We start from the raw sequence: 24,522 nt of genomic DNA, 5'->3' as shown, positions 1-24,522 counted from the left end.
AACATTCCATATTACCAAATAAACAAAAATAGGAAAAAATGATACTTAACATTCCATATTACAAAATGAAAAAAAAAAATAGAAAAAAAATGATAGCAAAAAAAAAAATATTTTAGACAAATACGAAAAATTGGAAATAGAAATCTAAGACTGATTACGTCGTTTAATTTTTTAAAATGTTTACAAATCAGTCCTATCATGAATTCCATCGTAATCGGAAAATTTTACGAATCCCGAAAAATTGTATCATGAAATCCGTTCGTAGTGGAAAATCTCATACAATTTTGCATTACGAACGGATTTCATGATACTGTTTTTCGGGATTCGTAAAAATATCCGATTACGATGGAATTCATGATAGGGCTGAATAGTAGGCTTATTGCATTTGCTATAATTTTAAATAACTGTTATTTTAATAAAATGAAACAACTCTAGGATTTATCAACTCAACTCAAGAGGTAGTAGCCTTAAAAATATGTTTAGATGGTACCGTACTACGACGTCGCACTGAATCTTTGCACAAAGCTCACTTGGATTCCAACAGTTGTATTGTACACATGTATTAATAAAGGTCTTATGTCATTTTAGTCTTCACTTTTGATGTTTAAAACTTTTAAAAGACATTCATTTCTAAGTTTTTTTTTTAAATTCTAAAGAAATTATCATACATTGCGTAGATATTCTCTTACTTGGAGAAAGTTGATTCTTACAACAGTGGAAAACGTCTGCATAAAATCAGGTTTAGGAAATGGGTCAAAATTATATTTAACTATGCAGTGTCTTCAAATTCTTTATCACAAAATTTGTATCCGTAAGAAATGTTTTACATAATTCTGTTGAAAAAAAGAACTTTATTAAATGTATTTTTTTAATCAAAGCAACATTATTAACACGATTTGTTAAGTACATCTTAAAAAAAAACTTTAATGGCGTGCAGCTCTTTTTTGAATCAATGTTTAGCTTGAGTTATTGCATCTCATGTTATCTTATACTGATGAAATTGTTTATAAATAATGGGTGTTTTTTTAGGTAAAGAACATTAAGCTAGCAAACACTTTCTAAACTGGTGGCCATATTGACAACTCTCAACCTTTCCTGTGTGCGAGTACTGTTGTCAGGGATGGAGGCAACCTACAATTTTAAGCCGAATCTGAACGAATTTGAGAAAGCACTTTTCATGACAAGAATTTCTCTTGGAAAATTTGTCAATTCCTCGCAAGAGGCAATACCCGTGAAATTGTGCAAATTTATTTAAAAAATCATGTTGTTTTCTCCCTAAGCGAATTTTGTTAATAATAATAAAATTGAATTATTTGGAGTGATGATAATCTTCAACTGTATGTTGAGACATCATTCCATCCATAAAGACTGTTTAGTATGTTTTATAGGTTGGTGAAAGATTGGTCAATAATTCCTTAAAAAGCGATGCTTAGGAACAGAGCCATGGTTATTGACTATTTCGTTCATCATGTACAAGAGCTGTGGCTTCAATAAAATGGTGCAACATGTCACATAGCTAGTGCCACAATTCATTTATTGACTAAAATGTTTGGGAGAGCATACTTTGACGATATGGCCCCGTGAACTGGTTTGATTTAAGGTCACTTGACTTTCTCTGGGTATATTTGAAGTCACTATGTTTCGTAAGGGACTCAAACTAGTTCCATTGAGCTTAAGAGGAAGCCTCAAGACTCATGTCACCATTCAATTTCTTAAATTTATACTCGGTTCGCTAAAATTAACGGTCTCAGTTTGTTTGCTCTGATCGCTCACAGATTTCTTTAGGGACGAAAAAGTAAAACGCTATATATTTAAAGTAATTATATTTATTCTAAAACTTGTTTTTCATTATTCTCAAAGGTATGCCTATAATCAGCTTTCCAAATGGTTTGGTTATTCTCTTCGTCATGCTAGAGGTCTGGCATTAACTGCGCCACTTAAACATTCTTTTTTAACGGAAATTGCCTTTTGAATGGAGTTAGATAATACTTCAAGAGTAATTCTAATCATGAAAAATGCTTTCTCAAATTATCCGTTCGGATGAGAAATTTGAAACTATTGCAACATGAAGTTTTTGTAACGTAATTTTTTACATTTGTCATTAGTATTTAAACCCATGGTTTTCAAATGGGTATGTTCGGAATACCTTACTTTCGTCCTTCATCTCAAAAACATTAGCTAAGATATCAAATTCATATACTTTTTTTTTATTTTACAGATATTAATATCTTCGTCTTTTTATTTAAATTCTCTTAGTCCATGTTTAGGATAGCTTAGATATATTCGCTAATTGTATGGAAATGGATAAACCAATATTCTGTTAAAACTCCTTTAGCTCTATATTATTAAATTATAAGGAATTAGAACTCTGATAACTATTATTTTTAATTTAAAGTTTAAATGTCAATATTTTAAAACATAAACAATTTACTCAGGGAGTTTTAATAGAACGGTGACAATATCAAGGTGTCCTGGAAGGACTCTTTAATTATTATGCTCAATAGATTTTGTATTACATGCATTTTAATTTTGCTGACCCCAAATATTTTAAGAACCAATAATTCTATCGACGTAAATTAAATTAAATTAATTTAAAAAGTCAAGACAAATTTCTTTTTTGTTCAAAAAAATTGGCTGCTCGGTAATTTTACTTACAACAAATTAAATTATCTCACAATTATTTCGTATGGCATTAAATATCATCTTTATTAAATGTGTATAAGAATACAAATGAAAAAAAATGAAAAACTATGCACTTAAACTCAAATATTTAAAAAAATGATGTACAAAATATATTAATTTTAAACTTTTTTTTAGTTTGGACATAATGTTATTAATAGATACAAATTTTATAAAAATCCAACTGTCAATTTTGTAATCAAAAAATAGAAACCTACACCTTAATTGATTGAACATCTCAAAACATCTTGTCTTATTATATCACAGAATTTAATTTTTGATTGCATTCTCTTTGAAATTCTTCAAGTGACAATTTGGCTTTTAAAAAAAGAGCAAAGTCTAAAGGGCGTCAGCAATGCCCTTAAAACTTTGCAATTTTATCAGTCTTTTAGCCTCTTTATAGGCTCCTTTTAAATGTTTCAGCGCTTGATGTTTATTAAAGTGTTATAACAAATTGAAATACAATGTAATTCTTCCTTATCAAATTAATCCAAAGAAATTATTTTAATTTATAATTTTTATATATAGTAATATATAAAAATATCTATAGGTTTGATACGAGTACAAAAATAATTTTATGAAGTTGTGTACACAACTAAACTATTTTATTTATTTTCTGAGAATTAAGCGTTACGAGGTTTCTTTATATCTACCCAAAATACTAAATGGAAACAAAAAGTACATGTGTTTATATTTTCCACAAAAAATCCAAAAGAAGCGTATTGCTTGCAGTAGAAACAAATTATTATTAAAAACTACATCCGTTTACCACTTGCCTTCGTGTAATGAAACCCATTAGTACAATTTATAAATTGTAGCAAAAAATGTATGCCTTGGTTAAAGAGTCAAATTATGATGTTAAACAATGTGATTTAGTTGGTTTTTTTATATAAAGAAGAGACTGTACTATTGAGCTCAAAATCTGAAGGTACATACGTCCAGACCAAAGACACATTTTTGAAAGATTTCAGAAACATTTAAGAAAAAGTTTTAGAAACATTTTTGAAATATTGCTCAAACTTTCTGAATTTTTTTTGTCTTGATGCTTGAATTTCTGAAGTATTATTATTATTATTACAACTTTATTAATTCATAAATAAATAACATAATCAATAATTAAAATTAAAGCTCTGTCTACCAGGGCTTTGAGCTAGTTAATTGTTAAATACATCAAATTAATAATTCTAATTTTAAAGTAATTTCATTAACATGTTTTATATTAGTTTAGGATATAACTGTTAAAAGCTCTTGAAGATCTTTTCCGGAAATAGTTTTGCAAAGTGGAGCAGGTTCTTTGGTGATTAGGTGCTTGTGGGTGGTGTTGGTATGTCCCAATCTCAGCTTTATATATTTTTTTATTTCTGCACTTTGTAAGTTTTCGGAAGTATTTATGAAAAGTCACTCTGTTTCCTTAGGTTTACATGAGTAATCAGTGGGTAAGTGGCTCTGAAATTATATGTAGGTACAAAATGTAGCAAAAATTGTGGAACAACAAAAACTTTATCCAATTCTTAAAAATGTATAAAGTAAAAGAAATTTTGTGCAATCTACTTTAGAATTTTTAAAATAAAATAAGAAAGGACCATATTTTATCTGAAATATCCGTAAATACAAATTTTGAAAAAGATGAGGTAGAGCAAAATTCACGACACTATCAGACCATTTTCAGGAAATTGGTTACATAAATAGGAAACTAAAAAAAAACTTTTATAGACCTTCAAATGCATAAAATATATTTATCATACTTTACTTCTTGAGCCGATGCAATTCCTATCACTCAATTTTGAATTTACTTGTATGTAAATACAGTAACTGAATTTGGTTGATGATGTAATGTTCACCTTAGAGGGATCTGTTGATTGTGGTTTATTTGATTAAACCTGCCTTTCAAGAATCTCCACAGAAATAAAAGCCTCGCACGTCCTTGGTGGTTAATTATGATTTACAGCCATATTCTGCTATTTACGTGGACCGTGTATTTGATTCACCCATTCGATTTCCTTTTACACTGCCTTTGCATTCTGCTATCCATCGGGTAAACTACATTATCCCAAACCAATTTGACATTCAAATAAACAGCTGTTCATGTAAAAATCTTGGGAATATTGGATAAATTGTTTTGATTCATACAAAAATTAAGTTTAATCAATCCACTTAAACAGAATAATTTGTGTAATTTTTGGAAATGGGCAGTATTTGACTTTCTATTTCAATTGTAAGCAGAGGAATTAGAGAATCCTCAAACAGAGAGCTTCGGAGAAAGGTTAACAAGTGTATTCCTTCCTAAAAATGTTAATATTCTTTAATTTATAAACCAATATTCTAAATTTAGTAATAAATTAGTTTTCACTTACATTTTGATTGCAAAAATTAACAAACCAGAATTTATGTTTTCAAGTGAATAGAAGAATACCGCACCGTATTACCGAAGTTACCGACATACACAGATTCATATCGAATGAATAGCATAATAATGATTAGTGAAAATTCAAGTAAAATTCCCCCCGATGAATAGCAGAATAGGCCTGTTAATTTGGGCAATAAAAAATTGGTAATAATTGTTCTGTAGGACTCGACATTGACAGTGATCTCTTCGCTAGCTTTTTGATACCGACCTTTTTGTTTAATTACACAGCCTTGACTTTGCATCGTCACGTAGTGATTTTTCGGCCTAATAATTCATTTAAGCTTTTTGTTCAAATACATCACTTAACATTATGACTTGGCGAGATAAATTGAAGGGAAACAGACACAACCCCAAAAACCCAAAAAATGCCGGATATTCAAAAATACTAAAATCCAAAATCCCGAGAATGAAATAAATACATTATGAATTTTGACTTTTGTAAAAAATGTCAATGTTAAATAAGACTACAATAATTTTTAAATTTTCATTCGTAAATAAAAATACAATCGTCTTTGGACGATCAGTGTTTACCAACGATTTCTGGAAGCCCCACAGAAAAAAATCACTTGGAGCTAAATGTGGCGATAGTGCTGGCCACTGAAGATCGCCTCTAAGAGATGGGCCGTTTATTGACCTTGCCGTGTGAGCTGTGGCGACATCCTGTTGAAACCACACTTCCCCTACATTCATTTCTTCAAGTTTGGGCAGAAAAAAATCCACAATTATGCTTACATAACGTTCAGAATTAACCGTAACTGCTCTTTCGTTCTCTTTAAAGAATCGTGGACCAATAATGCCGATTCTGGATATTGCACACCAAACAGTCACACGTTCTGTATGCATAGGCTGCTTAAGTTCTCTCGGGTTAGTGGGGCTCCAATATCGCATTTTTTGTTTGTCCCGAAATATGGAAATGTGTCTCGCCACGTCCTGAGGCAGGTTTTTGTTCCTCATAAAAAATGTGTCTCACTGTACGACTAGAAATCCCTAAAGTAGCCGTTTGTGTGCAGATCGCCTAGGGCATTTCAAAATCGCCGCCCTTACCCTTTCTGGCGTCCTGACGGTTCTGGAAGGTCCATTATGTTTCTTCTGCACACTACCGGTATCCCTGAATGTGGCCACCCACAAATCGATTTTCGATCATGCACACGACCTGCGGGTGCGATATTGACTGAAAGCACGCTGAATTGCGATGATCGAACAGCTTAAAGAAAAGTAGTACTCCACTGCGAACGCACGCTCTTGCTTTGTCCACTGCATTATTGGCACTGAACTACTTATAACGAAAACCCTAGATATCGTGCTTTCGAACAAGCCATAAACCAACGCCCTAATATTAATAGCCGCTCAGTTGCGAAAGTTTTAGATAAGGAAGTAACCACGCCCACCCTGTATCAAGTTTTTGAAATTAATTTAAAAGCACAAAAATAAAGTTTAAAACGGGTATTTTTAAAACATGAGCAAATAGTCAAAATAAGAGCTTGTGTTAAACAGCACTCAAAACTGACTACAAAACTATGAAACTATGGTTTGCTCATAACTCTATACTCATAACATAACTAATGAGAATTTCCTAGTACTAAGTAAGATACCACAATGGCTTAAACTGTATCCAAAAGACAAAGATGTTTATTTTGCAAATTTATCATACTATGTTTTGTTAATGGCATTCTAATTTAGCCTTAAAATCCTTTTTTTAATTGGGTTTTGGTATATTTTAAAACCCCGATGTGATAGACAAATTTAAAGGTGGGATTCGAATGTTGGAAATTTTAATCCTTTAGAAAAGTATTGTTTTGTTTGTGCAAAAAAAAATATAATTTTGTCGACCAGTAAAATAATTAAGATACAAAAAATGTTATCAATTTATCTGAAATTGCGCAAAGTTTTCATTTGACACAATTTTTCATGATTTCATTTACTAGATGTTTTAGATTCGAGCAGGGGTCGAATTTCTTACTTTCTTGATAAACGCGTGTCTAAAAACGCAATATTTTTCATTAAATTCGAAATATGCAAAGGTAATACCGATTCCTAAGCCTGGAAAACCGGCAAAACTCCCAACAAGCCATCGACCAATTAGTTTGCTTACTCGTAGTTGTATAAGCAAAGTTTTCGAAAAAAATTTGAAATGTAAAATATTACGCATCGTTGATGAGCTTCAGATATTTTCCAATGAACACTTTGGATTCAGAACACATCACAGTACTACTCAACAGGTATTTAGAGTCTGTGAACATATTAAGAAAAATCGATCATTTGGCTAATCGACTGGGCTTATTCTACTTGATATAGGAAAGTTATCTGACTCAGTTTGGCACGATGGAGTTGTGCACACGATGTCATATTTCAGGTTTCATTCGTATCTTGTATAAATTAACCCAAGTTTTTTTTGTCCAATCGTAACCTTATTGTTTTCGTCAACAACTGTTCGTCTAACTGTTACCAAGTCAACTATGGGGCCCCGCAAGGATCAGTACTAGGTCCTTTACTGTACAATATTTATACTTCTGATATTCCAAGAACACCAGGTTGTCAGATAGTCATATTTGCGGATGAAGTAGGCATCTTTTCATCGCATGAATTTAGTCTTCCTATTGAGACAAATTTGATAAATGAGTTGATGACCAATTACTACACTAAATGGAAAATAAAACTGAATGCTGACAAACTACAAACCATCATTTTCAGTAGAAAAAGAAAATCTTGTTACAAACCAAGGAATCAACTTACCGTTAATGGTGTAAATGTCAAATGGGAACCAAGTGTGAAATATTTTGGTATTTACTTAGAACACTGGCTTTCAGAGAGCAAATTGCCAGAACTCTGCAAAAAGTTAGAATTGCTACAAATATTGTTTATCCTTTTATAAATAGAAAGTCCGGTCTTAGCAACGACAATAAAATGATAAATCAAAAAGTAGTATTCTAAGCAATACTTCTGTATGAATGCCAGGATTATTGGAGCAAATGTGCAAAATGTCATCTTAAAAAACTACAAATATCACAAAACAAGCTTCTAAAAATGATACTTAACCTTCCACGAATTCATTCCACCATAGACTTACATGAGAAAGCAAATATTGAATTGATATCTCTTAGAATCAACAAACTAGCTAACACCTTCTTACTAAACTGTGAAAACTCTGAAAATCCGCTTATGAATTGATTCATTAACCATTTTCCGACATTTTTTGTTAGTTTGATATATTTGTACCCTTGTTTAAATATTACTCGTTAAATTGTTAATTTATTAATATATTTTCCATGTGTTCATTATTAATGTATTGTTTGTCCATACTTATCTATTTATTATTTTACTTATTTATTCATTTATTTATTTATTTATTCATTAATTTATTTTATTTATTTATAAAATTATTTATTTATTTATTTTTGTATATTTATTTATTTAACAATTTGTTAATTCTTACTAACAAATTACTAATACATTAAAATATATCTATCAATTATAATTTATACTAACCTTTTTTAACAAAAATACTTCTAAACAAAAGTTAAGAAATCTTAATTCTATTTGAGTCAAAATGTACCTCCCCTTTTCAATTTGAGTTGAAGGTTTTATTTGTATTTTAATTAAAAATTAATAATTTAATTTGTATTATCTAAATTCAATATACAAATTAAGATACTTGTTCAGCAGAAAGATATCTTACCAAATGTAACTTTACAGTTACATTTGGTAAGTTACAAAAATAGAGAATATCTATCTATCTACCGATATTTTGGATCTGACCTATACTAATAGGTATCAAGTGAAAGCTAGCACTGAGCTAAATATAATTAAATACATATATATGTAAGTTGAAGATAAATTACAAAATAAATATTATTTTATATGAAACTCCAGTTTTTTTTTATTTAAAACTTTTACTTCTTTATTACTATTACATTTTTATTTTATATTACATTTTTAAAATAAGTGCATAATTTAAATTTTGTAGAGAACAAAATATAAGCTGAATTTCATAATTTTTAAATAAGTGATCTTCTACATTCTTGAATGGTTTTATTATTTGTAACAAAAAGTTCGTCATCAAAGTCTTCACTTGTACACTAGTGAATATTGTAGTCAAAGTCGGACTTCATTAACGTCATAGATGATGCAAATAAATCTCTCATCTCTTTGAAACATTTTTTCCTGGAAATTCAGATAGTTATTAACTTTGCTAAATGCTAAATGGTGATTGGCATAAATTCTTTATTTTATAGAATATGACAATGGGCAGGTTCAAACAAAGGACTTCATTTGCAATCAAGTACAATCTTTGAGCATATATTTTGACCAAGACAACCAGTTAGTTTTTCAAGTGTCATAAACTTCAAACTCGTAACTTTACTTTACTAACCTCTTACACCAGTAAATCGCACAAAAACTACTAAAAACCCATCACGATTCGAATTTTGTGATTTAAAGGAAGTCGATCAAATAAAATTGATAAATCATATAGTAATAATGTTCAGCTTTCAGTTAAATTTAGTAACACAGAAATGGTTAAGAGTCGTAAGTCATTAGGCCCTAGATCTAAACAGGCTGTTGAGCCACATAATTTATTTTATATTATTTCCAAGCGTCCTTTACGTTTTGCGTTTTTTTTGGGAAAATTAATTTGTACTTAATGTACTCTGTTGGCTTTTCAATGTAAAATTTCAAAAGTATTATACATTGCTAAATGAAAATTAATTCCTTGCTTTTAGCTAAAGTCGAGTATCATGTTTATTCGTGAAATTTTGACTTCAACTATCGATTGTGAGAGTTTGCTTAACTGCTTGCATCTGTATGCTCCTTCAATTTCCTTAAGAGCCAGACCGCTCTTGTCAATTGATTCCTATCATACGCTATATCGACAACGTGAACCGATTTCCGATAGCTCTAATTTATTTAATATGTTTTATTCTAATTTAGATATATCAATGCCAAGAAACTTATTTAAAAGTCGATTATTCACTTTAATTTCAATTTATCAATTTTTAATTTTATGTATAATATGTAATAATATACTCACATATTATTATATTACATATATTAGCTGTCTCCAATTTCGCACGCCAAGTTGGTTGAGGTCCTCTCCCACCTGGGTGCGCCACCTGAGTTGCGGTCTTCCTCTACTGCGTCGTCCCTCGGGATTGGATTCGAAGACCTTTCGGGCTGGAGCGTTGATGTCCATCCGCTCTACATGACCTAGCCATCTTAGCCGTTGGACTTTAATTCTGCTAACTAGGTCAGTGTCGCTGTACAGCCCGAAGAATTTTTCTCTCGAAGCATCCTAAGACGCTCTCATCTTTCTTTGAAAGGGGCCAGGCCTCAGCGCTATAAATGAGAACCGGGATGATGAGTGTCTTATAGATGGTGATTTTAGATGCTCGAGAGAGGACTTTACTTCTCAATTGCCTTCTAAGTCCAAAGAAGCAGCGATATGTAATAATATGTATTTATAAATTGAATTGTAAATGTAAATTCGTAGATTGGTTACTTCAATAAATAAATAAAACTAAAAATGGGTTTAAAAGAAATTGCTCAAAAAATCATAAAAATTATTTTAAGTCAAAAAGGAAGGAAATTGAAAATGACTTCATAAATAATTCGAAATAAGGTCTTAGGTCTAACCTACATACGTATATGATGGTTTTGTCTGTAACTATTTCTTTGAGATACCCTGTATTTTAGGCCATATTTTTAAAGAAATATTACGAAATTGTAAATATTAAATGAAATCAATGATTATTTATTACAATATTAAGGCGACTTAATTATATACCGCATTTGGTATTTTCGACTCGATGATGTAAAAAAACGGCTCTAAAATAAAATATAACAACAACTTAATAATTCATGATTTTCTTGCGGCAACATAATAATATCTCAAACTGCGGATTATAAAATTGTGTAATTGATAAATTCGAATTTTGAAAATTCGAAATATTTCCAAAGATCGAAATACGCAGGGTCGTAGGTAGGTCAGAAACATAACTTCAATACAATTTACCACTATCCTCATATTGTTATTATTTAGGTAGCTCCACTTTTCGTTTTATTTTACCGAATTGGAAAACAAGCACTCCATTATAAAATAATAATAATAATTATTTATTTCGCTGCTTAATTTGACTGGAAAAGAAGGAAGCATTTAATAACCCCTAACCAGAAATAGAAACTACGACTGAAAATATTGTAAATAAGCACAAATCAAAATTATTTATTTATGATCGTCCAGGTCAAAATAAGTAGCTGTTAATGCTATGTATGTATATAAATTAACTATTATATTTTTGTCGTAGTATGCTACAAAAGCAATTTGAACCTAAACACCGTCAGTGCTCATTTTTTTTTTTAGGAAATACGCTGATCTCTTCCTGTCCACGGTAAATACAAATAAAACACAATTTTAATGCGTTCCGTAACGGAATGCATGAGCGTCATAATTTTGTATAGTTAACCGGACATAGTTGATTAAGTCCCCATACTGTGGTATTGTGAATAAGATAAATCACACAGTTTTGTAGGGGTTGCCTATGCCTTTTGGGAATGTGGTGTATCTTTTGCCCATCTCCATAGTCTATACCATAAAGATTAGATAAATGCACGAATGGAAGTTGGACTGATATGGGGATGGGTATTAGGACTGGGATGGGTGGGAACGAGGTATCCGAAAAATCTAGACAAAGGTTGAGTTTTGTTTGTTTGTTCGTTGCCATAATATGTCCAACTGAGCAGTATAAATCAAATTAAATTACTAACTGTACAATAACCGAGGGTGGGGTATGTGAAAGGTGCATAAATGCTCTCGATTGTTAAAAGTATCTACATACACTCTGCATCTTTCAATTTTTTTAGAGTCATAAACTTTAGTATGTTTATAGTTGATTTTTACAATAAGGTTATAGATAAAGTCACAAAATCTTTAAGAACTTATTGTTGAGGGCTTAACAATTTAATAGTTAGAAATTTATTAAGGGACTCAGAAATGTTTTGATTTTGATTTTTACAATAATGTTATAGATAAAGTCACAAAATCTTTAAGAACTTATTGTTAAGGGCTTAACAATTTAATAGTTAGAAATTTATTAAGGGACTCAGAAACAATAAGGTTATAGATAAAGTCACAAAATCTTTAAGAACTTATTGTTAAGGGCTTAACAATTTAATAGTTAGAAATTTATTAAGGGACTCAGAGACCTTTCTTTTGGTTTTGCTAACTAGTAAATTGCTTAATGCCATCGAGAATGTTGTAGCTGACTAAATACGGCATCGACAAGACCCATAATTTTGCCCCCAATGGGCTAAGACATACATAGATAAAGTGGTTTTGCCTTAACGATACCGTAATCATTAAGGCATGTATACACGTATATATGTTGAGTACAAACTAAATTTGCTCACTACTGAAGCCAACTTAACTTAAGTGTCTTAGAAAATTAGTTCCATTATCAAATACAAGACTATGTCATGTTCATTTTTTAATGACACTTTTAAAATTTAATGAGCCAAAAATTGGCATTTAGTTTTAAAGGGTGTTTAATAGCTTGTTTACTTTAAAAACGCTTGGTGAAACCAAAATATCCCATTTTACATTTTAAAATCCTTTTAAATACAAAAGTTGTTTATGAAATTGGGCATATCGTTTAAATTTAGGTAAATCATCTTTTAAGTATAGTAAGTTGCTAAAAATGCAAAATGGTGTGCTAAAGTATTTATTAAATGCTTGAGTGACGGAGATAACACAATAAACAATTTAGAAAACATTTAGTAACATCATTTTAATGTTGAACTGTTGCCTAGAGTTACAATACCTGTATATGACTTAAGACCCTCTTTTTTGGCAATAACAAAACCTATACAAAATAATTAGGTTTAATGGAGTTTACCAACGTGTGAGCATTTTTTGTATCCTAAACTATGGTAGTTGAATAAACAAAGACGAAATGTTTTATATTTTTAACTTCCCATAGGAAGTTATTGTAATCGGTTCGATTTGTCCATTTGAAAGTGTTGACATTTCCCGATGTTTCAAGGTGCCTAGAATCTACATAAGTAAAAGTTTTTTTTGTGTGCACGTACATCTGTACGTCCGTACGTTCGGAATGCTTTTTTCACCGTTCATATCTCAAGAACCAGTAATGATATCGACTTTAAATAAATTTTATTATACACATAATAATGCAAAAAGGCAGACAAGACACCCAACAAAATTGAGTGAGTGTTTTTTACCACAGCAATTTAAAAAAAGTGTCGACATGAATTAAATTTTATATTATATATTGTGACGTAATATTAAACTATTATAATTTTAAAATAAAATCAATTAACGGGTTTTTACAAATCAAAAAACTTGAAAAAATAATTGTAACCTCAAATATGTTACAAAAAAAATATCCAAAGTAATTGTATGCTACGAAGACTTTCGTTTTTGATATCTGGTAAAATTTAGAGAAAAATCAAATTGATAGTTTTTCTTTTACAAAAAACAAAAACCTAGCAAAATAAGAAATACAAAAATTGGTAAGAATTATTTTTCGACTAAAAATCTCATTATCAAAAACAGATTTTACAATTAAACTTTTCATCATATTCAAGGTATTGTTGGTACGTTTTAGTTATTTTTTTAGAAAAATTCAACTGTTTTTTTTTTTGTAAAACACGAAAACCTATACAAACAAAAAATTGATAAGCAATTTGTTTTTGACGCAAGTTCTAGGAGAAAAAAGAAAGATATTGACTTCAAATTATTTATATACTATATGTGTGTTTTCCAGCCTATATCTAAAAGTCAAATTGAAAAGTATTCTGCCACAGCATTTCCATTAAAATAAGGAGAAATTAGTACTACAATATAATTTTTTGTTTCTAAAATCCATAAAACTTAATATTTAAACAAGGCTTAAATCATAAAATTCAGAGTGTATCTTAAAGGCACAACTCTGATAAGCATTCATCTGCCAATGTACCAAAGAAATGCGTATAATGCACATATTTTAAATTAAACTAAATCTGATAGTAACGAACAAAAAAAAGAATGTAGGCATCTAGATCTATTTAGAGCTCTATATATTTACCCCCACATATACAACTCTTACTGTACCCATTTTTGACGTTTTTTTAAATTTGTATTTGGTTTGGTTTAGTTTGGGGATTGTAATAGAAAATCCTCCTTAAAACAAGCCACCCCCACCCAAACGATCAACAAATTTAATTCAGTTTTTATGTAGGTATAATTTTATACTAATTGAGCTCAACATTTTGATTATATTTTAGTGAGCCTCCTCACATATATCCCTTTAGTTCGTAGAGAGATTTCATAACGTTTAAAGGTCTGTCTAGGTCGATAAAAAAAACTACTAAGTATTTCCATATTTTACATTTTTGTCCACATATAACTGTCCAACATTTACAAAAAAAAGAACACAAAAACGGAAAAAGTGCATGTTATAGCTGAAAAAGAAATATCCTTAAATATCACTTTCATTTCTTTATAAATATCTATCACGTCTGGCTTAATGGTGCGGATACTTAACATTTCAACAAAAATTGACCGCCTTGTTGCTTGAAAGAATATAAATACAAAAATATATATAAGTGTTCATAAAATATATTAAAAACTTTAACCCTTTTCCAATAAGGATTGTTTCCATGAAGCGGTCAAAATAAAAAATAATAATTAGAAAAAGTGATGGTATAAGCTTTGAAACAAAAAATATAACCTTTTAAAATCAAAAGTGCTAAACAAAAACTGCATGTTTTAAACCAAACAAAAATATTCACCACCAACCAAAAAACAAAATTCAGTTCTACAATAGTTCTAAATGTTATTTTCAAGACCCCTGGGGAAATTATAACCAATAAATATAATACAATTCCAACAACAAATTGTAACGGAAAACCGTTGCTGTGATTTACAACATATTGTTGGCCTACAGGATAACTGGCGCATCGTACACTTTGAACGTGTAGCATCGCTCAGCTCACGGGTCGGAAGTCTTATCGCATTATCGCGACAAGTCACAAAATGCCTTAAACGCTTATTTGGCCGTACAAATATTAACAGTTCTTTAAAGGGTGTTGTTTTTAAGTCATCAGATATTTAAACTTTCTTTTTTTGCCGAAATTACGGGACAAAAAAAAGAAGATTTTTAAGCCAACAAACTTAGAACGATTAAAAAGTGAAAACAAATATTTTCTTATATGTTTTAGTTGACGGAAATTTTGGTGTTACGCGATCCATGTTTATATCGTTTACGATTTCATTTTTACACCTTGCAAATATTTGACAGTGGCTTAATTGCTAGTTATGACAATTCAATTGCCTACAAATTTTTGAAAGAAAGATTAATTTTGTATTGTGTTTTCCGCAAACATAAGAATGATGACATTCTTTTATGAGGCGTAACTCTCTGAAGACATTACAAAATGCAGTGCTTCATAATTAAAGTAGTGACAAAATGCCATTATTTCAGCAATTTTATAGACCAACTATTAATCATAACCCTGTTTCATTCGTCTTTGAAGCACTTGTTGAATGTGAAAATTACACTGCCTTGCTTGTTAAAGTTTTAACATTTCAACTATAAAAAATAAAGTCCTAGACGGCTTTATTTTATACGAGTTATCGAATTCCTTTTTCAAAGACGTTAGTAAGTTCAACTATTGTTTTAAGGTTCTAGACTCATTTTTATAAATGTGTATTTCTATTTGAGCTATTAAAAAAACTGTTATGAATATGAAAATGGTTGCATTCACAAAGCTAGTGGCTACGTAGTCAAAATTCAACTAGCTTTGTGAGTGCAAAACTTCACTACAAAGCTAGTCAATCTGGAACTGTCATATTATTGACAAATGCAAATATATAAAATAAGAAACATTTTTGATTTCATAGCTTTAACTTATCTTTTGTGTTTTTAAACTCAATAAAATCAAATTTAAGACACATTTTGTTTCATTTTGAATTCGTGTTACTTTACCGAGCAGCTGAAACGTCAAAATCATTCTCCATTAACTTTGTAGCCGAATTTTTTACACTACGTCGGAGGGGAAATTTCAACTAATTTTGTAGTTAGATTTAGCCAATCAGAATCCCTTGACTACGTAGTCACTAGCTTTGTGAATGCGACCAATGTTCAATACATTGATTTTGACTGAATCTGAGTTTGATTTATAAACCAAATACATATTTACCAGGAATAAGTAATGAAACCAAAATAAAATTTGTTTTTTTATGTGGTAAAACAATATGTGGTGCATATTATTGCATTGCTGGGTGCCGTAAAATAAGGCCAAGTAAGAGTAACTTTCAAAACTTTGCCTCATTGCCCTTTAGGTATGTAAGAGAAGGAGTTTGGGCACACCATAGGATTTGGGTTAGGAGCAAAGTTTATTTGCATTATTGACTTGGACTCTATTTCATTTTGTTTGAGTGTAATAAGACCAACTGATGGAAATTGACTTTATTATACCTTCCAAAAGTGAAGTGAATTTTCTCAAATTTTGGCCGTATTTTACTTGGCTTTATTTCACAGCATCTATTTGGTGATTGTAATTAACTTTACTTGTTTAGAAAAACATAATTAAGAGAATTTAAAACGTTTGATTAAAATGCATTTAAAAAGTTTGTAAGAAATATGTAATACCCGTAGCGTGATGGTTAGTTCGTTGGACTGTCATGCAAGGGGTCTTGGGTTTAATCCCTAACTTTTTTCACGAGTAAATGACAAATCCTCCAAGAGTATTTCTTGTCTTGAAAAATGATTTCTCAAATTTGCCGTTCGAATTTAGCTTAAAACTGTAGGTCCCCTCCATTCCTTACAACATAGCTCGCACACAGGAATGATTAAGAGTCTCAAGCCACGGACTGTTGCGCCGCTTAATTCATTTATTATAATACATAATTTGAAACATAATTTTTGTCAAAAAAAGTAGTTAATATCTTGAAAAGAACTTTTTCTAAAAATGAGTTTTTGAAACAGTATTTAAGTGTTCCCTTGAAATTCAGTTATTTAGAAGTGAGTGGTGGTTTCATGTCGAGGGCACAACACAGACAAACATTTTTGAGTTAAAATAAAGCATGTAATTTCTTACAATTTTACTTGAGGTTCATATTTATTGTAGTTGTACTAAATTGTAATCTTCAAATAATAATAAAAATCATTTTTTTTTCTTTACAGAACGAAAGTGGCGAGGCGACACATATCAACCGTCCTCTCGAATATCTTAATCTGATTTGAAGAAATCGAAAGGATAATATACAAAATAGTGTTAAAATATACCTAGTTTCGTTTTTAATTTGTTTGTGCCACTATTTTATCGTTAGATTTCATTAAGAGTGAGCATAATCATGTCTACTGGAATTGAACGAGAATTAGTTGATACTCTTAACTTAAGAAACAAACGTAACGATGAGAATATTGAAATGCCGGGAATCAATAGCTCTTCGGATGCAGTTCCAACTAAAACACTGTCAACAGCATTAACTGCAACTTCGCATCAGGTTAATAATAAAACAAACAAAAATATTTATTTGATTTCCAATATTTTTGTTTTCTTAAGTTTTTTTTTAAATAACTACAAAAATAACTTTCCATTCTAATCAATCGGATTTCTTTAACCGTAAAATATAATTTACATAATCTGTTTTAACTTTTTAACATAAAGGTGGCAAAATCACATAACGTTCCTGAACGTGGTTCATGGTCTTCGAAATTAGATTTTATTTTATCAGTTGTTGGTCTAGCTATCGGCTTAGGTAATGTCTGGCGTTTCCCTTATCTGTGCTACAAAAATGGAGGAGGAGCGTTTTTGGTGCCATATTTCGTAACACTTATTTTGGCTGGTATACCAATGTTTTTTATGGAACTTGCACTTGGACAAATGTTAACAATAGGTGGACTTGGAGTCTTTAAAATTGCTCCTATATTTAAGGGTAATACATAACTTACACAGACCAAACTTGACAAACAAAATTTATTTCTATTTAAAAAACCGAAAAAACAGGTATAGGATACGCTGCTGCAGTAATGTCTTGTTGGATGAACGTTTATTACATCGTTATTTTGGCATGGGCAACCTTTTACTTTTTTATGTCTATGAGAGCAGGTACTAAAAAATAAATGTTAAATTTACATATCATATCCATCATACTTTTTTGTTTCCATTCCATCTGAATCCTATATTAACTAGATTATCTCAATTCCATTGCTAATGTTAAATAATTTTGTTCGCTTCTTAATTTAAAAATTAGATGTTCCATGGCGTACGTGCAATAATGTATGGAACACAATAAATTGTGTTAATCCTTATGAAAGAAAGGAGCTTCTATGTTGGGATCAAGTGAGCAAAGTAAATGGAACAATTAAGAAGATTTGTTCAGTAGCAGCTAGTAATGTATCAGCTTCTGAATTATCCGATCCAGTTAAGGAGTTCTGGGAGTAAGTAAATGCTGAAGTGCATTTTTTTTGTGTTATTTAAAATTTTATTTTTGAAAATAGACGTCGTACACTTCAAATTTCTCCTGGAATTGATCAAGTTGGTAGTATTCGATGGGAATTAGCTGGAACTCTATTGACTGTGTGGATCTTGTGCTACTTTTGTATATGGAAAGGAGTTAAATGGACTGGCAAAGTGGTTTACTTTACTGCACTATTTCCCTATGTTTTATTGACTGTTTTACTTATTCGTGGAATCACTCTGCCTGGAGCCTTAGACGGAATAAAGTTCTATGTTATACCAAACTTTTCAAAATTATCAGAATCAGAGGTAAATGAACAAACAAACTAGAGAAATTCTTTGGTAAAAAATTAATTGAGCTTTTAACGCCAGATGTTCATTACTCAGATGCATTATTGAAGTTGCATATAAACACACGTCAAACATGAGCCTTCAAACTTTTGTTTTTATATCGACGCGAACTAAATTTAACTTTAATTTGTTTAATTTTTATTATACATATCTTCAAAGTGCTGTACGCAAATATAAATTAATAAATGCATGCATCATCAATCTTGAATGTAGGTACATAATATTATATGCTATTTCAATGCCGTACGCTTGATTGAATAAGATTCAAAAGCATACTTGACCTATCCACTCTGATAAACCTGCAGGTGCATGTAATGCATTTAAACAATGCAAAATGAGATGAAAGAATCTAAATGTTTTGAATTTTCTAAAAATTAATTAGATTTATGCGGGACAATATAGAACTTCCGGAAAGGATTCTTTATAGCCTACCAAGTTTATTTGTTTTTAAACATCTTTTTAAACGGTTTTTTGTTTGTATGATGATCAGGTATGGATTGATGCAGTTACACAAATCTTCTTCTCCTATGGACTCGGATTGGGTACCCTCGTTGCTCTCGGAAGTTACAACAAGTTTACAAATAACGTCTACAAGTATGAAATGATTTTTATTCTATTTCAGTGATAGTATCAAAAAAATAACTTTTATTTTTTCTTCATTCTTAGAGATGCTCTGATTGTTTGTTCAGTAAATTCCAGCACAAGTATGTTCTCAGGATTTGTAATATTTTCAATAATTGGGTTTATGGCTCACGAACAGCAGAGGCCAGTTGCTGAAGTAGCTGTTTCCGGTAAGAACTTGTATCTTATTTGATAAAAACTCTTAGATGTTTTGTTTTAATTTTAATTATTTTTTTATAGGGCCTGGACTTGCGTTCTTAGTCTATCCATCAGCTGTATTACAATTGCCTGGATCGCCGTTGTGGTCATGCTTATTCTTCTTTATGATACTTTTAATCGGATTGGATTCACAGTTTTGTACAATGGAAGGTTTTATAACTGCAATTATTGATGAATGGCCACAACTGTTAAGAAAGCGCAAAGAGATCTTTATTGCCGTAGTTTGTATGCTTAGTTATTTGGTTGGGTTAACGTGCATCACACAGGTAAATCAGAGTCATACCTACATATATTTCAGGGCGGTATTGAATCCATGGATACCAAAAGCCTTAATGTGTTCTGTTTTTTTGAAAATTTCTTTATGAAATTCCTTTGTACCAAGCGTCGCGTCGGTCTGCTTCTCGTTAAGTTGTGTTTTTTTTGTTTTAAAGTTTACGATGCCGTGAACTTTTGATCATTTTTAGATCTGTTAAGCGACTCTCTTTTTTAGAACGACTTTCTTATTTCAAGTTTTTTCTGTACGAATTTTTTAAGTATGAGTAAACCGCATTAAACTTTCTGCAGCTAGTTAGTTTTGCAAGTGTCATAAATTTCAAACTTGAAACTTTACTTCACAAACCTCTACCTTCAGTTTAACGTACAAAAACTATAAAAAGCATTACTGTCTAAAAAACGCTCCTCAGACAAGCTTAAAGACCATCACGATTTGCATTTTGTATTGCAAAGAAATATTACATATTCTCTTTAAAAATTTGACATTGAATCCTTTTACACGACACATTAAATGGAATTGTGCAGAAGTATCTTCTTCTTTTTGAATTATTTTCTTAACATCTCTAGGAAGTAGGGAGCATCAATAGATGTCACAATAACCATTGATATTTACAAAAAATGGACAAAGTATCTTTTTTGTGTATTTAGTTGATGAGTAGCGTATATCAAAATAATTACTTTCCGGCTTCATTCAAAGAATGGGAAGTTGAAATTTAAAATTTTAATAAGCCCCAAATATTTACACTTACACAGCATTAGGGCTCAGCCCCTTTTTGAATGTTAAATGTTTTTATTCGCTTTTGTATACCTACAAAATTTCTTAGATACCTTGAGCGGTTACATGGGTTAAGGCCATTTGTATATAAAACATTCTCAAATGCGTGTATGCAATTTATAATTTAAAACAAAATAAAACTATCCTCTTTTCTTTACATAAATCGTATATTGTTTATTTGTTTGCAGGGAGGAATGTACATATTTCAAATTCTCGACTCATATGCTGTTAGTGGTTTTTGCCTGCTCTGGCTGATTTTCTTCGAATGTGTTTCAATTTCATGGTTCTATGGAGTTGATCGTTTCTACGATGGCATCAAGGATATGATTGGATATTATCCAATAGGTTGGTGGAAGTTCTGCTGGTGTTTTACAACTCCGATGATTTGTTTTGTAAGTTTTTGGCCCTCTGCATTTTGAAATCTGCATTTCAAAATGAATCTATTAAAACGTTTTAATTTTGTATTATCATTGCAGGGTGTATTTATATTTAATTTAGTCCAATGGACCCCAGTTAAATATTTGGGCTACAGCTACCCACTTTGGGCTCAAGCCTTTGGATGGTTTACAGCACTGTCATCAATGCTTTATATTCCTGCATACATGATTTGGCTTTGGAATAAGACACCCGGAGACAAAGAAACTGTATGTACATTTTAACTTTTCTCAAATTAAAATAAGAAAATTTGAATCACTCGAACAAATATGTATTTCAGAAAATTGGACTTATCGTTAGAATAGCCGATGATGTGAAGAGCCTTCGTGCAAAAATGCAACAAGAAAGTGCAAAACAAATGGAAGATATGTATTCATTGTAAAATGGTTTAATTACATAAGATTTTATCAACTTAGAAAAAATCGAAACAAAGTTAAATTTATTTATTCGGGCGCAAAACTAAACGAATTTTTACAAAGTAAAATTAAATTAATAACTATAAAATATTAAGAATAATTTATATGTTCTAAAACAATATAAAAAGAATATGCACAAGTCATGCAGTTTTATAAAACGCCAAATTTAATATAAGTTTAAAAAAATAAAACAAACATACAAAATAAAACACCAAAATGTTTTAATATTTTTTCTTGCGTAATTGAAGTGTTCTTAAAGTAACTGAAAATGTATACCTACATAATAATCAGCAGTTAATAGCTTTGAAGACTTAAGTCTTTTAGTGACTGTAGTTAAATCATAACTTTGACCTTTCTTCGAAGTGTTTTGATTTTCAAAATATTTTCCACTTTGGTAATAATCTTTTCTTTATGTTGAAAGAATTTTTCTATAATCGCTTTGAATTTGTCAAGTATACTTACATAGAAAGATGTATATATGCTTTCTTACAACTGCCAAGCATACACAATTTGTTATAAATAAAAGCTTTAATGAAGATTTGAAGGAAAAGTTACAATTAAAAATCTTCGTTAAAAAATATATATATGCATTAAATAAACATAAAAAGGCGTAGATGTGCTGAGAGAAGAGGTTGTGTAAACACGAAAGCATTCAATACCCAGTTCAAAACATCTTTTACAAAAGAAATATATTTTAATACATAACATTATTACATAAGGCAGCATTCTTATTAATAGAAATATAAATAAATAAATAAACAGATAAATTTATAAATAAATACTAATGAAATAAATAAATAAATGCTAAATAAAAAAAAATATTAAATACATTAATTAATGAGTAAAAATTAAAATTAAAGTTAATAAATAAATAAGCATATAATAATTGCTTGGGATAATACCTTGATTAATTTAAGCCTTGATCATGCGTTGGAATGTATCTGCGTGAAACTTTTGATATGTATATTTCTAAAAAAAAGTTTAACCCAATTCAAAACCACTCTGGTTTAACAGAAGATTATATAATTTGAAAAACAGAAAAAATAAAGCATATAAAGCTTATAAATCAACAAAAGATAATCTGGCCCTTACCAGAAATACATTCAGTTCCACCTTGAATATGACTCTCTCAATATCTTTTTTTTAATATTTGTATTCTCTCTGCTGAGTCAAAAATAAGAAAAGATTCGAAACACTTCTGGAAATTTATAAATATTAAAAGAAAGCCTTTAGGGATTCTAAACTGTATGAAGTACTTTAATTGTGTATCTAGTGATATGAACGTTATATGCTATTTATTTGCCGATTATTTTAAATCTGTTTATTTGCCTTCTGCTCCTTGTGAACCCTCTGATTTTTCGCCATCTTATGCTATTAATATTAATTACGGAGGCACTATGGAAATAAATCCATGAAAAATGGTACTCAACACCTGTGGAAACATGTTAAAAAGTAATCGACTTTACATGCCAAGAAGGTGTGAAGCGGTTCTTAAGAACAAAGGCCACCTAATCAAGCACTGGCGTCTTGAGGTTACCCATTTGCTCATTTTCCTTAAAAAAGTATTTTTTTCCTATCCTTAGAAATTGCAGTCAATTTCACTCTTTTTCTTTTGGCTATCACTGTATAAACCCTTCTTATTTCAATTTCAAAGTAAAGAACACGATAAGACACTGGCAGTGGCCCGGCGTTTTGCTGTTTTTGTAAATGAAAAAAAGGCAGAAAATGAGAAATTTTTCGAGTCTAAGACTACTCCCAAGCCAGTAAAAACAGATACCCTACTTAAGGAACAAGAATCAAATATGTAATCTAAAACGATTGGAACTTTTCTGTGTGTAAAACTCATGGCTTTACATTTGTCAACATTTAAAACGAGGCTTTCTTTATTGCGCCACCTAAAAAATATAAAGTCTCCTGTGAAAGTTGCAATCAGATACAGTGTTAATTCTTTTAAAAAGAGACGAACGAATTTTGTAGGATCAGAACCAAATAATTGTAAAAAAATAAATAAGATTGGACTTAGTTGGCTGCCCTGGGGCACACAGTTAACTGTTAACGGACTCGTACACTCATTACAAAATATTACACTATATTATATTATAGGTCAGTATTTTATAATTTAATTTTTAGTACCGTTTAAGATAAAAAGATCTTTTTAAAAATATCACAAGAACATTTTTCAAACCTAGTACTCCTAAATGCGACATTTTGAGCTTAGTCTATAGAATAAGTCCTAACTCTTCGATATTCCACATTTATTAATTTAGCTATAAATGTTCTCTTTTAAAATGAATGTGAAACATGAACAATATTCTTATTTCGCGGCAAAGACGAGCCAAATAAGAGCCTACAAAAGTGTTAAGAACAAAGCATTTCCTGCAGTCTAAATGTCTGTCATGCATGTTAGCTACAACCCCGAAGTTATTACAATTTATAATAGATATGTTCCTTGAAAATATCAACCCAGATTATTGTAAGGACTCATAAGTAGCAATAACGAACTCTTCTTGTTCTACCGAAGTTTTACTTTTAATCAGGCAACTGCGAAAATTGGGAGGTAATGGTTATTACCGAATTATTAACAAAGCGCTCTTTTATTTAAAAATCATGTCACGGAACCAAAGAATTTACTCATCAAATTCGACAAAAAGTGCACAAAGGAGTCAGAGAATAATACCAAAACCCAAATAAGATGAATTGATGGGCTAAATTAAATTTGTCATTCCAGAATAGTTGTTGCACCAAAACGTGACTTTGCATAAGCTGCATCAAAATAGGATAGGATTAAGCAAGCATAATCTTCTGTCTGTAATACCTGTGCCATGAGTATTATAATGTATAGACGTGTGACATATAGAATGCTCTCATTGTTCATATATGTTTATAACATG

General features: G+C 30.5%; 1 protein-coding gene across 1 annotated transcript; it reads left to right on the top strand.

Moving 5' to 3' along the window:
* Positions 1 to 14,352: 14,352 nt before the first annotated feature.
* LOC129953415 (sodium- and chloride-dependent GABA transporter 1) lies at positions 14,353 to 21,860 on the top strand. Its single transcript, XM_056066624.1, has 12 exons — positions 14,353 to 14,415; positions 17,263 to 17,585; positions 17,750 to 18,017; positions 18,089 to 18,190; positions 18,336 to 18,522; positions 18,583 to 18,850; positions 19,383 to 19,486; positions 19,559 to 19,683; positions 19,754 to 19,998; positions 20,969 to 21,172; positions 21,257 to 21,424; positions 21,496 to 21,860. The coding sequence occupies exons 2-12, from the start codon at positions 17,433 to 17,435 to the stop codon at positions 21,595 to 21,597; spliced, it is 1,926 nt and encodes a 641-aa protein (XP_055922599.1). The 5' UTR covers positions 14,353 to 14,415; positions 17,263 to 17,432; the 3' UTR covers positions 21,598 to 21,860.
* Positions 21,861 to 24,522: the final 2,662 nt, after the last annotated feature.

This window comes from Eupeodes corollae, chromosome X, assembly GCF_945859685.1.
Source record: "Eupeodes corollae chromosome X, idEupCoro1.1, whole genome shotgun sequence".
NCBI classification, from domain to species: domain Eukaryota; kingdom Metazoa; phylum Arthropoda; class Insecta; order Diptera; family Syrphidae; genus Eupeodes; species Eupeodes corollae.
This window is presented reverse-complemented; position numbering and strand designations above follow the sequence as displayed.

Excerpts from the sequence above, each read along its gene's own strand:
- LOC129953415 (XM_056066624.1), top strand. The coding sequence starts at position 17,433 with ATGTCTACTGGAATTGAACGAGAATTAGTTGATACTCTTAACTTAAGA. Across the intron at positions 18,523-18,582 it reads CCAGTTAAGGAGTTCTGGGA|ACGTCGTACACTTCAAATTT; the intron begins GTAAGTAAATGC and ends TTTTGAAAATAG. Across the intron at positions 18,851-19,382 it reads CAAAATTATCAGAATCAGAG|GTATGGATTGATGCAGTTAC; the intron begins GTAAATGAACAA and ends TATGATGATCAG.